This window comes from Drosophila melanogaster, chromosome 2L (genome assembly GCF_000001215.4).
Source record: "Drosophila melanogaster chromosome 2L".
Taxonomy (NCBI): domain Eukaryota; kingdom Metazoa; phylum Arthropoda; class Insecta; order Diptera; family Drosophilidae; genus Drosophila; species Drosophila melanogaster.
The window spans coordinates 12,201,827-12,214,818 of NT_033779.5; the positions used below are offsets into that span (position 1 = coordinate 12,201,827).

At 38.9% G+C, this 12,992-nt stretch overlaps 2 protein-coding genes across 7 annotated transcripts in view; both read left to right on the forward strand.

Annotated features, from left to right (window-relative positions):
* The window catches only part of bru1 (bruno 1), a 138,435-nt gene that overhangs the window by 26,823 nt on the left and 98,620 nt on the right, over nucleotides 1-12,992 (forward strand). For 3 of the 5 annotated variants that reach the window (NM_165002.2, NM_001414076.1, NM_001273475.1), the window contains exon 1: nucleotides 4,017-4,304. The exons of the other annotated variants lie outside the window; for them this stretch is intronic. The gene's annotated coding sequence lies outside the window, so the exon portion shown is untranslated. Of the gene's footprint in view, nucleotides 1-4,016; nucleotides 4,305-12,992 lie in introns of those variants that run through there. 5 annotated transcript variants of the gene reach the window in all.
* CG31759 (uncharacterized protein) lies at nucleotides 5,883-8,284 on the forward strand. Of its 2 annotated transcripts, NM_165001.3 has the most exons (2): nucleotides 5,883-6,135; nucleotides 6,194-8,182. In NM_165001.3, exon 2 carries the CDS (start codon nucleotides 6,390-6,392, stop codon nucleotides 8,082-8,084), a length of 1,695 nt encoding a protein of 564 aa, NP_723736.2. In that variant the 5' UTR covers nucleotides 5,883-6,135; nucleotides 6,194-6,389; the 3' UTR covers nucleotides 8,085-8,182. The 2 variants fall into 2 exon arrangements, with proteins under 2 accessions (NP_723736.2, NP_723735.2); NM_165000.2 differs by having other exon boundaries at nucleotides 6,093-8,284.

A 12,992-nucleotide genomic window follows, 5' to 3' on the forward strand; every position in this document is an offset into this window, starting at 1 on the left:
GTGTTTATTCGGCCAATTCGGACAATTTATGGCCAAAACGAACGCAACTCTAACCTCATTTAAGTGTGTTGTCTCATTATAAACCACATGGGTTTAACTCGGCTATATAAATCAGCGAATATACATACATACGTACACAAAAGTCTATAAATGTGCTTATAAATGCAATAAATCTTTGTTGCTTGGGTTATCTGTTTTCGCCTATTTGTTGTTATTCATGTTGATGCTGTGGTTTTTATTTGCTGTCGATGTGCCAATAAAGGTTTCCTTATCCTTGTGTTTACTTTTTTATGGCATTATAATTGATTAAAACGTTGTTATGTGCATATCAGCTTTCCTCGAGTGACAGATTAATTTCACAAGTTTTTATTCAATTCATCGATACATGTTTTTTTTTGTTCCGCAAATATATAAATAAATAATAAAGTTCACATGCGAATTTATAGATTTGTTTGGTTTATTTGTGGCGTTAATTTTTTGCAATCAGGATTATCATCTGGTTGAAACAATATAAATAATTGTACTCGCAATTTCGATATTTGAATACACTGGTACTCTGGCATTTTATATACGGAAATCCCACTACAAATCAATTGACAAATCCCGGAACTTAGAGCCATTCAATTAGCCGTAATTAGACGGAAGTTGCCGCTCTGCCACTGAGCATCACTTGTTGCATGAATAATGGCTGCCAATAATAATGCCGTTAACAAGGGAAGGCATGCGTCCAAATGGAGCTATCGGAAAGGATTCTTCCTGCTCCAGCTCCAGCAGTTCTGTTTGCTTTGACAAATACAAGTTGCCTCCTGGAGCCATAATAATATTATTTATGGTCCTCCAGAGGACATCGCCGAACAGAAGCGAGTAGCTGAGGAGCCGAGAATCGATGAAAGTGGCTGACAATTTATAGATGTTTCATTATAATGGTAACGAAAAGGGGGCGTGGTGCTGCAGTGCTTCGCACATAAAGTTCAATGTTTGTGGGGGCAGATAAAAAAGAAGCTTAAAGATTCTTTTTTATTCGCTCGCTAGCAACCTTTTTGCAATGGGTCCTTTAGTGTTCTTAACATTGTTTTTTCTTTGTGTGAATTGTGATTGTTTTGTATGTATTTTTTTTATTGTTTTTACTTGCTTGACTGTGTGTAATATGTTGAAAATGTGGATTCCTAGTTCTTTCATTTTTTTTTCCTAACGCATGTCAAACATGAAAAGCAGCTTGTTTACGCTTTTCGTATACGATTCCTCCAGCTTTCAACATATGCTTCACTTATGTTCCAAGCCATTTGTTCGATATTTACAAAATAAAGCAGCTCTGACAAAACAAATTTATATTGATGACGATGCCTGCGAGTGATGTATGCAAATGGCTGTATTTAAATGGCTGTATCTTAAACATTATGCCTTTACAGCTGGCCAGTCCATTTACCTTAATCAAATTAGCTAACTTAGAGTAAACTTTTAGGACCTGAAATTAGTTTGGTAACAACCCTTTTGGGCTAAGTTAACAGGTGAGTAAGCTCAGGTATTAAATGGAGATGGCATTAACGTAGTAGACTTCACTTGCAGATGTCTTGAATGCTATTCAAAGGAATAAGTTATTTGTTCTCCAACCCAATTTATTTTATTTTCTATATTAAGAAGCTTTTAAATGTCATTGGGTTATATTACTAGAATAAAGTTTTTAAAATAGAATACAATTCGCTAGATCTTAAAAAAACGTTCCTGTTAGGGCTTTGTGGCCTAATTGTGACAATGAATACATATAATTTAAAAAATATATTTATAATCTTTAGTATGTTGTTTATTTAATGTGCCTAAATATCATGGAATTTTGAGTATCTTAATGCATAATTGACCAGCAAATATGAGTACTTAATGTTTAATGATAATGTATTTGTTAATTTGTCTTCAGAAAATACGTTCGTATGGGCTTCTTGCATTTGCAATGCCCCTATTTTAGTAACATTTTGCTCAGAATTCTGTGTGCAAAAGACAACAATGAGCAACGAGCTTTGCTTTTCAGTTTATCAGTTTTTCCCTACAATTACCATGGTTATCCTTGACAATTATTTCCGCACAGAAAACTTTCTAAATGCACTGGATCCCCTGTAATAATTGCCTAGCCCAAAAGACCCAACAAAAATACACAGCCTTGGTGGTGCCACCTTAATTGCAGGCGTCTTTCTCTAACCAAGTCAACTTTCCTCCAACCAGCACTCAGCACTCACTTATTATTAAGTTGTTTTCGAAACTAGGAAGAGGAAAAACCGGCGGGCGGAAATGGAGGAATGGAGAAAAGGAGGAGCTCTCCCGGCAAAAGTTAAATTATAAAATCGTCAAAAGTTGACGAAGACATTTTGCGCCTATGAAAACAAATACACGAGGAAAGTGCTCCACTAAAAAATAGGAGGGAAATGCGGGAGCAGGAGCCACTTAAGATGCTTAGCGCCATGGCAAGCGAAAATAATGACGCTCATAAAAACTAACTAAACACCAAAATAAAGCAAATATATATAGGTATATATATATATACATATATTTGTTGGGCTGGCTTTTTTAAGCTGGAACGACGCTCTCTGAATGACAACGATAATGATGTGCGATAATGTTTGTTGTTTCTTCGTTTGCTTATTTATTGTACTTATTCGTTTATTGTACTTTTTCATCCCACAGTGCTGGAAACAATGATAATGATAATAATGAAGATGTTATTGTGTTTCTCCTCTTTGTTGTTGTGCAATCTAAGACAACTGTCAAAGACTTTGCCAAAGGATTAGTCGACTCGGCGCCTTTCGCCCTGCTATACCCTGTAAAAGTTGCGCTAAGGATATATTACACATGGAGTAATTTGGATCAAATATGGGTTACCAATTTTTTTTTTTAATTTTTAATTTTTTTTAATATCATGTTGCATTTACGATAAAGAAATTTGCAACTGAGAGATTTTTTTTTGATTAATGACAAAAGGACATTTCAAGAAAAGCCTTTTTGAAATCGATTTAAAATTTAATTCATTTGTAAATGGTACTATAAAGAAGTTTTAAGTTAGGGATATATTAGGATATTAGGGATATTATCATATTAGGGTTTTGGAAATTGAAATATGAGGAGAAAATATATAATATAATAATATATAAGTAACATAATCTTTATAAAATTTGTTAACGTTTATAGTAGTATTTATTTTGGAAATTTTAAATCTACAACCATATAGCAATGATTTCAAACAATTCATGTAAATATTCTTCGAAATATTCATGCAAATTTGAAAGAAAGACTCCATGTAATCATCAAAAAGTAGCTTCCTACATTTTCTATAAACAACACAATAAGATACGGGGTATTCTCGCAGTCGCAACGAGTTTGTGTATCTCGTGACTGGTGTCTTTGCTCCTTGCCATTACTTTCGACCTGCTCCTATCGCAGTCGTAATTAAAATTGCACCAGACGTAGTGAAGTTTTGTACTTTCTTCGGCATCAGATAGTCCTGGAAGCCTCCCCTTCAATTTAATCGCTTTGACTGCATGCTGGTTGTAATTTATTTATTGCCGAAAATCGTACCCTCTACTCTTGATTTGCCCCTGCCGCCGCTCGTTGTATTTTTTAATTGATTAGAAACTCGAGTTTTGTTTTCTTTCTTTGCCTTCAATTGGCATCGAGCCAGGAAATTTTCAGCCTCATTGAATTTCTTTCGGTTTTTTTTCCACTCACCCTCTTGACTTTCTTTCTCGACTCGCCAATTTTAGCAAATTACTTTCTTGGCAAAACTTTTATATTTGTTGATTCATTTATTGCTAATGTCAAACGTTCGACTTGGTGAGCTGAACGACTGATATGAATCAGTGATAGCAATCAATTATGGTATCCAATTCATTTGCTTTTTTTTAAATTTAATTTAGTTTTATTTTAGCAAAGTTCATAAAAAATAAAAAATGAACAGCGAGAGCTTTGCATCCCAGTTGGCTGCGCTAACGCTTGTCAAATCGATTCAATATAGATTTTTAGTTGTAGTGTTTCCAAATCAGATTGTGTAACGTACATATAATTTTATAAAAGTTTATCAATTTTTCGGCTTATTGGTGGCAAAATTCTCAATGTGTTAACCTTTCGGCCGTACCGCGTCACTCTTCCATGCTTTTATCAATAATTCTTAAGAAGAAAATCTACAAAAAAATATACAAAGTATTTACCCCCACAAGACTACAAATGAAATAGCCCAGTTATCCGCTTTCGGCTACAAATTCTACAAGTGTAAAAAGGAAAATAAGAAGAAATATAGCAAATTCCCGCAGCAAGTGAAATAGGTGAGTGCAAGAAAGTTCTTCAAGTGTTCAGACCAAAAGCGGATATTCTAGTTGTCCTTGAGTGTGAATGGAAAGTGGGTTGGTGTGCTGTGAACTCGTCCTGTGTGCTGTGTGTGTGTGAGTGGGTGTGTGCGACACGGTGCTTGGGCTTCCACGCTGCATGACAGATTATCGCAAGGACCTTGCCGTCCTTTGAGTGTCCTCGACGGTTATTGAAATTGCTGCAATTGAGTTCGGAGTGCTCGAAGCTATTTAATTGCTGCCGCCTGCCTCCAAGAACTTGCTTTTCACCACTTCTGTCGAAGATGAGCTAACTATTTTGCTGATTTTTGGTGGATTTTAATCTTTATATCTCAGAAATATACTATCGAATATAATCATCTATACTTAATTTCAATATAAATGCTGGTAAATTTTTGAAAAGTGTATATAATATTGCTTAAAAAATGTTCAATATGTAAAACTCTTAAATGACTTATAGTTAGTTTCTAGTCCTTGTTCCATCCACTGTGTCTAATCGAAGCTTTTTGGCCATCTCTGGTTCGGGTCAATAGGAAAGGAGTAGGGAACAGAAGGAGCAGCTAAAAGTCCTCTTCTTTTTCCCGCAGGTGTTGTAAGCCAGCAACGAGTCCTGGAACTGAGCCAAAGCTGCTTTCTCTCAAGTGCTAACTAATTTCGTTGTTGTCCTTACCGCCTCTGCTCCACATCTCGGGCCCAAGGATGCTCTCTGCATCCTCGGGCTTAGCCTCATTCCCTGGCTCATCCTCATCATCGGCGTCTTCCTGCAGTTTCGTTTTTGGTGTCAGCAACATTTCTTCAACTGGTTTCGTTTGCCCTGCCAGTCAGGTTGTTGTCCTTTTTGGTCCTCTGTGTCCTTTATAGAGTTCTATGCGATTTTTCTCTTGTTTTTGATTTTTATTTTTTCATTTGCTCCTTCGTAGTGCAATCTTTTTGGCAAACTCTTGTGTGGCGCACAGTTGTTGACTCTGTTTCGGGGCCAAGCCAATTCCTTTTTGGCCTGGCCAAGTCATCTCTTGGCTTGTTTCGGCGTTTTATGCACTTGTGTGCTCCATACCTTTGGTCCACCCCTTTGCCAAATACGCTCTACACATATGATCTGGCTTCTGTTTCGAATTTTTATGGCCGTCGTCTCAGTTGTCCTTTCTTAACTTGGCCGAAAGTTGAGTTTCCTTCGTTGGGGCAAGATGTCTCATTTGGATCGTAACACTTAGCTTAATGTTTACGACGTTTGCCGTGAAAATAGTTTTCAACTGAAGTGAAATAGGAGGTTTTATAGTTTTGTTCGGGTGTATATTTTGCGAATAATAATGTTCCTCCTAATGACCACAAAAAAGGAATAAACGTTTCCTATATAGAAATTTTTTTTCTATTTCATAGAAAAAATCTTCTATTCTTCGATATGTTCAATTTCAGATCATAGCAACTCTTCATATATTTATCAGCTTTATAATTTTATGAAAAAAAGTAATATTTAAGTGAAATCTTTTTGCTTTCAAGATTTGAAATTAAATAAAGCTTTTATTAAAAGCTTTTGCGTCAAAGCTTCAACGTTGCTAATGGCAGAAGCTCTCTCAAGATCAGCTGTTTCTCAATGCCGAGCATGTGGTTGGTTTCGTTGTGAATGCCAAAAACAACAGCTGATCGCGCGGCGTGGCAGAGCGAAAAAGTAAAAATCTCTCTTCGTTTTTATCGAAATCGGCGCAGTTTCGCCTAATTTCTGCGGTGTTTTCGTGCAACACGACTGTTTGCCGATTGTAAATAGGTGTAAAACAACTTAAATGTGATTAATTTTGCAACTAAATCTGGACAAGTGAGTTGTTACGACATCGGTGCACCAAGTAAAGTTGTCTAACCCAAAATTTTCCCAGATAAAACGGCGAAAAACAAGTCAACTAAGAGAAGTTCTCTTCTTCAACGCCGATCTTCGCTCCAACATTTGCAACATTGATGGGGTTTTTTTTGTTTAAAAACATAGTTCGCAATTCTGATAAATTATTCGGAAATAAAACTCCAACTAGAGTTTCGCTATTGTCCAGATTTTGTGGCACTTCCTTGGCTGGTAAAATGGAGAAGGTTTATTTGAGAAATGCAAGTGATACCAAAGAATTGGACATTGTGTTTCGCTTTGTGAATGAGAATTTGAAAATAAACCGGGAATTCAATTTCCGTCGCCAGATGAATGAGCCCATTGATGCGATATTGGCCAGGATTCAGAGTAATATTATTGGCAGGCTTGCAAAGTCCTGCAAAAAATCAAAAATCAAACCGCCGGCAGAAATCAATGTTAAACTTCTGAGTGACAAATATGGTGAAAAATTCAATGAATTAACATTTGAGGATCTAGTCGTCACCCAAGATATCAGCAATGTAAAACTGCAGGTATTAGATACGGTCTACGATTTGGTGTTCAATCCACCGTGGATTTCATCCCTAAAATTTTTGCCCTCATGCATATTGGCAGGATTTGTAATATACCCCACCAATGTTCAGATACAATTCGGAGAACGTCAGTTCAGCAAAGCAGTTTGGTTCAAGGCCAAAAAGCCCACAGACACCGATTGGGAGGTGTGCGGAGAAGGATTTCAATATCTAGTGACTCCTGAGGATATTGGTTACCATTTGAAGTTCGTGGTGACGCCGGGTAATGCACTGGGAATGACGGGTCCTGTGGTGGAGAAGATAACCAACTCTGCAGTGCAGGAATCTCCCGGGCGTTGTCCATTCCAAGATCGCCAAAGGCACACCACGAATTCTTTGAGCGAATCGAATGAAATTCGTGTGGTGTCTTACAATTTGTTGGCCGATTTATATGCCAGTAGTGACTATGCCGGTAGCACTCTGTTCTCCTATTGCCCGGCAAAGTATCTGCAAATAGACTATAGGAAGCCACTGTTCATCAACGAGATCATCGGTTATAACTCCGATATTCTCTGTCTACAAGAAGTCGATCAGCGAATATTTGATTTTGATTTAAAGGAAATTCTAGAACAACCGCCGTATAACTATCACGGCATAATGGCCCCGAAAGGCAAATGCGCTGAGGGAGTGGCAATTTTCTTTCGGAACTCGCGCTTCGATCTCTTGGATTCTCAAATCCTGCATTTGGGGTCCAATATTCCCGCACTGCCCGTATTTGAAAGCCTTTGGAATAAGATCAAAGTTAACGCACAATTAGCAGAACGAATCTGTGAACGGTCCACCACTCTGCAAACTTGTTTGCTTAGAATAAAGGGTACCGATAACTACGTTCTGGTGGCCAACACGCATTTATATTTCCATCCGGATGCAGATCACATTCGCCTGCTGCAAATGGGATTTTCCATGCTATTCGTAGAGCAATCTATTAGCAAAGCTATAAAGGACTTTAACATAAGTAGCCACAAAAACATTGGACTAATATTTTGTGGCGATTTCAATAGCGTTCCCGAGTGTGGAATCTACAAGCTGATGACGGAGCAGCTCGCCGAAAAAACACTGGAGGACTGGCAAAGTAATGCCGAGCAGGCGGTTTCGAATGTGGAACTCGCGCAGCCTTTCAAAATGGCATCAGCCTATGGGGCACCGGAATATACCCACTACACCACCCTCTTTGCGGGTTGCTTGGACTATGTGTTCTACCAAAACGATCGCTTCGAAGTTCTAAAGGTGGTGCCACTGCCAACGGAGGAGGAGTTGAAAGCCAATACTGCGATACCATCGGCTGTTTTTCCATCCGATCATGTTGCTCTTGTAGCAGATCTCAAATTTAAGTCAGATTGATAAATTTTTGGGCTTGCATATAAGAAAAATTAAGAATATCTCGGGGATTTCTCAGCATAAATAAATGTATACGTATGCCAAATACTATGCTTAAATGTAATAATACTCATTTCTTCTTTATATACAAAACAAAATTCGTTCAACAAATCCTGGCCTATTAACAAATGCTTCTTCTCCTTTATAAACTGTGGCATATAAACAAAAAAAAAGAAACTGCGTAGATTTAAAGTAAAACACGGAAAATAAACCGAAATAAATTGCGGAATGAAGTGACAACAAATTGAGTAAATCCCTGAGTGGCTTATAGCTCGCCTGCAAGCAGCTGGCTTTCCCGGCATCTGCTCCTGTTTTCCGGCTGATTGCAGGACGCAGAGCAATTAACGTGAAAATTCGCCAAGGAAAAACGCTCCGTTGCGGAGGTGGCGCCAACAACAATGGCGCGAAAAGCTGAAAGGAAATCCGAGAGCGAAAAAATATCCCAAGCCAACTGAAGTGATTTTCGCACTAATTAACTGCACTTAGTTGACACATACCAATCTATTCACACCGCCACTCCCACACAAAGTTGTCGTTGGCCATAATCAGAGCCAGTGCAGCATTTTAATTGGTTTCCACAGTGCTGCCAATATAAAGTCCCACATGTGCAATCGGAATTTTCCACAGAAATTATTAGAAAGCAAATGAAATGTGGCCCGATGTGCGGCGCACTCTCGTCGAAAATAATAGTACTCCTAACTTGATTTCTATGTGAAATGACTTTTGCTAAATACCATAAGATATTTTAAAAAATATTTTTAAAATATTTCAAAATCTCTAGAATACTATAAACTATTCTATGCCATAAATTCAATAAATATAGATGCATATTAAAGACTGCTATTCATTTTTCTTTGGCTGTATGTGTTCGTGTGGTGTGTTCTATAAGCCCTGCAACTCTATAATTACGTGGTACCGTGTTGACAACTAACTTCTTGCAGTGCGGGAAAATGGGAAAAGGGGAAGCTCAGCTTTCCACTCACTGTTTGGTTTGGTTTGCTTTAGCTCCTCATTTTCCTGCGCATATGAGGCATATTGTTATTGCACATCAAAGTGAATTCGCTTGATTTAGTTCTGATTTTTTCCATGGCAACATGTGTATGGCAAATTCAAAAGATTTTAATGAGTTGTGTGGGTATGGTTGAGTGGAAAGTAGTGAAGACTCGTATTTATTCATGTATTTCAATAGAAAGCCATTCCGAAGGACCTCTATTGCTTATTTCTTCTAATTGAAGTAATTTAACTAGCAATGCGTACATTATAAAAATCAACATTTATGTACAAACGGTAATCTTATTTACTTATTTATGTTACTCATTTAGTACATTGAGTTCATAAAAAATGACAGAAAATAACCACCAACCAAGGGTCATCGCCGGGACATTTTATTTACTTTGTTGATTAAGCTAAAATAGCATAACAGCAGGGATGGGATCATCCAAGTGGCAAAGTTACGAGGCAACTGCCGAGGACAAAGTCCTGCAAAAAAAAAAAAAAAAAAACAGAAAACAAGAAAAACCCCCGAAAAAAAAACCAACGAAGAAAAAGCAAACGAAAGCATACGGAAATGCCAGGAGCGTGGATTACATTAACGCAGTATTTTCATAGACTAGGGTGGTGCGGGGGGTGGGTGGGAATGGGATTTGCGGGGAGGGGCTTTGGTTTTTCGGGAGGCAAGTTGCAAGTTGCCAAATTAAACGCCCACTTAATCTCGACTGGGTCAACCTGTGACACGAAACTCATTTGGGGAGGGTAAGGTGCTCGAGACTGCTGAGTAAACAAATTCGCTACAAAGACAACTAAGATTTAGTATCTAAAACTGAAAACTTGTTGCATTTTTTTTTTTTTAAAGGTTTTTTAGTTTTTCTAAAGGACATGCGCAAGTAAAGTTATAAAATGTGACATTTTTCTGCAATTGCAGGGTCAGTTGTAATTGAAAAGGGGAGAATCCAGCTGGTGGAGTACTTGGAAAATTCAGGGACATCGCCAGGGGACAGTGTCAAGATCAAGTCTGCAAATCCACCTCATTCATTCATTCTCTTCCCCCCAGAGGTCTAGTCGTTTTCAATTAATTTCACGGCGAAGGGCGACTGGCTGGGAAAACTAAAGAAAAACTGTTTTCCGGGCACTTTTGTGTCAAAAAGTTGTCGTCGCGACATTTCTACTGTGTCTCGACTGCGTTTCCCTTTTCCCCAGATTCACCAGATCCCTGATTTCTCCATATTTTCCCAGCGATTCCTACTCCTTGGAATGTTTTTATTTTATCTGTGTTTTTTTTTTTCTCAAGTGCAGGAAATGCGTACTTCCTGTTTGTTGTCTCTGCAAGCTTTGGCATATTTGCGTGCTCTGCGCCGTCTCTTTCTCGCCTTTTGACTGCCTGCTTTTTCTTTTCCATAACCCCCCTTTTTCCCCCCTGCGATTTTCCTTTTTCCCTGTGCGAGTTTGAGGGGCAATGAATGCACTTGGACCGTAAATGTCTGCGAATCTTCTTTTGCCTCGACTTTGCTGGGGTCACCCCATAAACTTTTCCTTCCTACTGACGCATAATTTTACATGTTGTCGTTGTTGTTTCTTGAAGTACCCTGTTCTTGAAACTTACAGGGTATATATGAATGTCATAGACAAAAAGTTCATTGTCGATGAAAGATGCTTAAAACTTGTCGCAGCATTAATGTATTTTTGTTGCATTTATGGTTTCAACTTTGCTTTTTGTTTACTGGGTATCCAATAGTCGATATAGCATCGCTTAGTCCTATTTTGTTTGAGCATGCATGGGGCAGGAAATGTCTGAGCTCAATGCACTGCCCGTTCCGTTGGTGTTGTTAAAAACTTGCTACCATTTATCTGCTTTGTGTATGTGTGTGTGTGGGGACGCTTCATCCTTCAGCTCCTTGCTCCCAATTCAGATCCTTTATTCCCCTCCGTGCGGCAAATTCATCCGCTTGCTCTTCGCAGAGGCTGCGTTGATATTTTTTGTAAAAGGCCCTGTGCTCAGAAAATTTTTCCGGTAGCAGCTTATTGGAATGGATAGATTGGGACAAAAAGGAAAAGTCCTTTGCCATTCACTGCCTCTTTGTCGCATTAAAAAAGGATGCTAGGCAACATCGGAGTTGGTTTTGTTTTCTGCGTAAGGCTTTTACTCACTGTACTTTCTAATCAACTTTATGGAAAAGTAACGTAACGACGTGTTTCCTGCATTTGATTTATTTATGTCAAGCTTTCATCATCAAATCAGCACAAGTCCTTCATGATTATGAATGGATGTTGTCATAGGTCAGTCACATGAATAGAGTAGCCCCGTATCCTTTGAATGCCCATTGAAGTTGAGGCCCCTGAAAAGGGAATATCCTTGCCTTGTGGGCGTCTGTCCCTTCCCATGTCCCTTCCACATGAGCATGCGAATGCTCTGGGTGGAGGTCAACTCCCAGTAGAAGTAGTGCCTGTGCCCGTTGAGAAGCTTGAGGCACCAGTCTCGACATGGAGACAACGATACATTTTGGACACACTCCGAACAACATGAACTACAATGATAGGAGCAACAAGCAGCGACCACAAACGCAAAGTTCTTCGCGTAAACTTAATGGAGTTCGGCAAAATGCCACCTCAATAAGAGAAGGAATAAGTCTTAAAAAGCCGAGTACTTAAGTACACTTAAGTTAATGCATTCCCATCATTGTTACTTCGAAATCAGCTCAATAGAATTGTGATTAATCACGGTTTCGTTGTAATATATAGTTTCAAATACAGTTCCTCGCCATAGTTTATATATTATATTATATTTCCATCTAATTTGTAGGATTATCATGACTTTAAAGAGAAATGCTTAGAAAAGTCCGATTTTTCATTTACAAGATCTTCATTTCCCACGGGGATTGTGAATGATCCCAAGGGAAAGGGTATTGAAGGACCAGAGAGCACAAGGTTTCAACCGCAAGGTTCCAAGTGCTTTGTTTCCGTTGCTCCTTACATGGATTTTCAGAGCCCATCTCCATTGGCATCCACGTAGCTCCCCAATGCGCCCAGCACTTCGGGAGCTTACCACATGTGCACTTTGTAATCTGTCGGCGTTATTGCATTGTGTGGTCGCTCGCCAAGATGGGCGGCCCGGGAAAAGGGGGGCGCGGGCGGTGTGCGATGTCACCTAGACTTTTGAGTGCATTTTCCTGCGGTTGCTCCTTGTGAATGCTCAAGAAGTTTATTGGGCGCCCAAGGAGCTGCCCCTTTTGGAATTTGATACATTTTCAAAGGGGCGAATTTTATGAGTATCTGAGCCAGCTAATTGATTCGTACATTGTTTTTTTCCACGGAAGTGAACATCCTTCTATGAAATACATATCACATATGGATGGCAACAAGAGTTTTCCACTCTGATCGCATTTCAAATTTGTATGCGCCTCAATGCTGTAATCATCAATTTTTAATCAGTATTTTCGAAGGATTAAAGTTAATATACATAATATACTACAACACATCTTGCACATCAATTAAAGTTCTTTATTAAGATTGAGTGTACATAATTAAGCAAATTATGAAATTTGTTAAGGCAACAGTAAGGAAAAGCGCTGCTTCCCAATCAAGTTTTTGGCTTCGGTAGACCACCGGAGCTGCCACAAAGGAATTTCCATTCTCTGTGTCATGCGATCTGGTTGTTGTGCCTCCCATTTTTCTGGCTCACCTTAACAAGAGCCTCATAATCGCATCAGGAATTTTCTTGTTAAGCGCCAGGGAAAAGAAGAAAAATAATATACAAAAAAAAAAAAAAACACATTTTCGCAACTTTAGCGGGCGTCGCGTCGCCGCAGAAAAAGTCAACAGAGGTGGGGTTGGCGGTATGAGGGATTGGAGTCCTTTGTGAACGGGGATCGAGGTCCT

Coding starts and splice junctions, on each gene's coding strand:
- CG31759 (NM_165001.3), top strand. CDS start 6,390: ATGGAGAAGGTTTATTTGAGAAATGCAAGTGATACCAAAGAATTGGAC.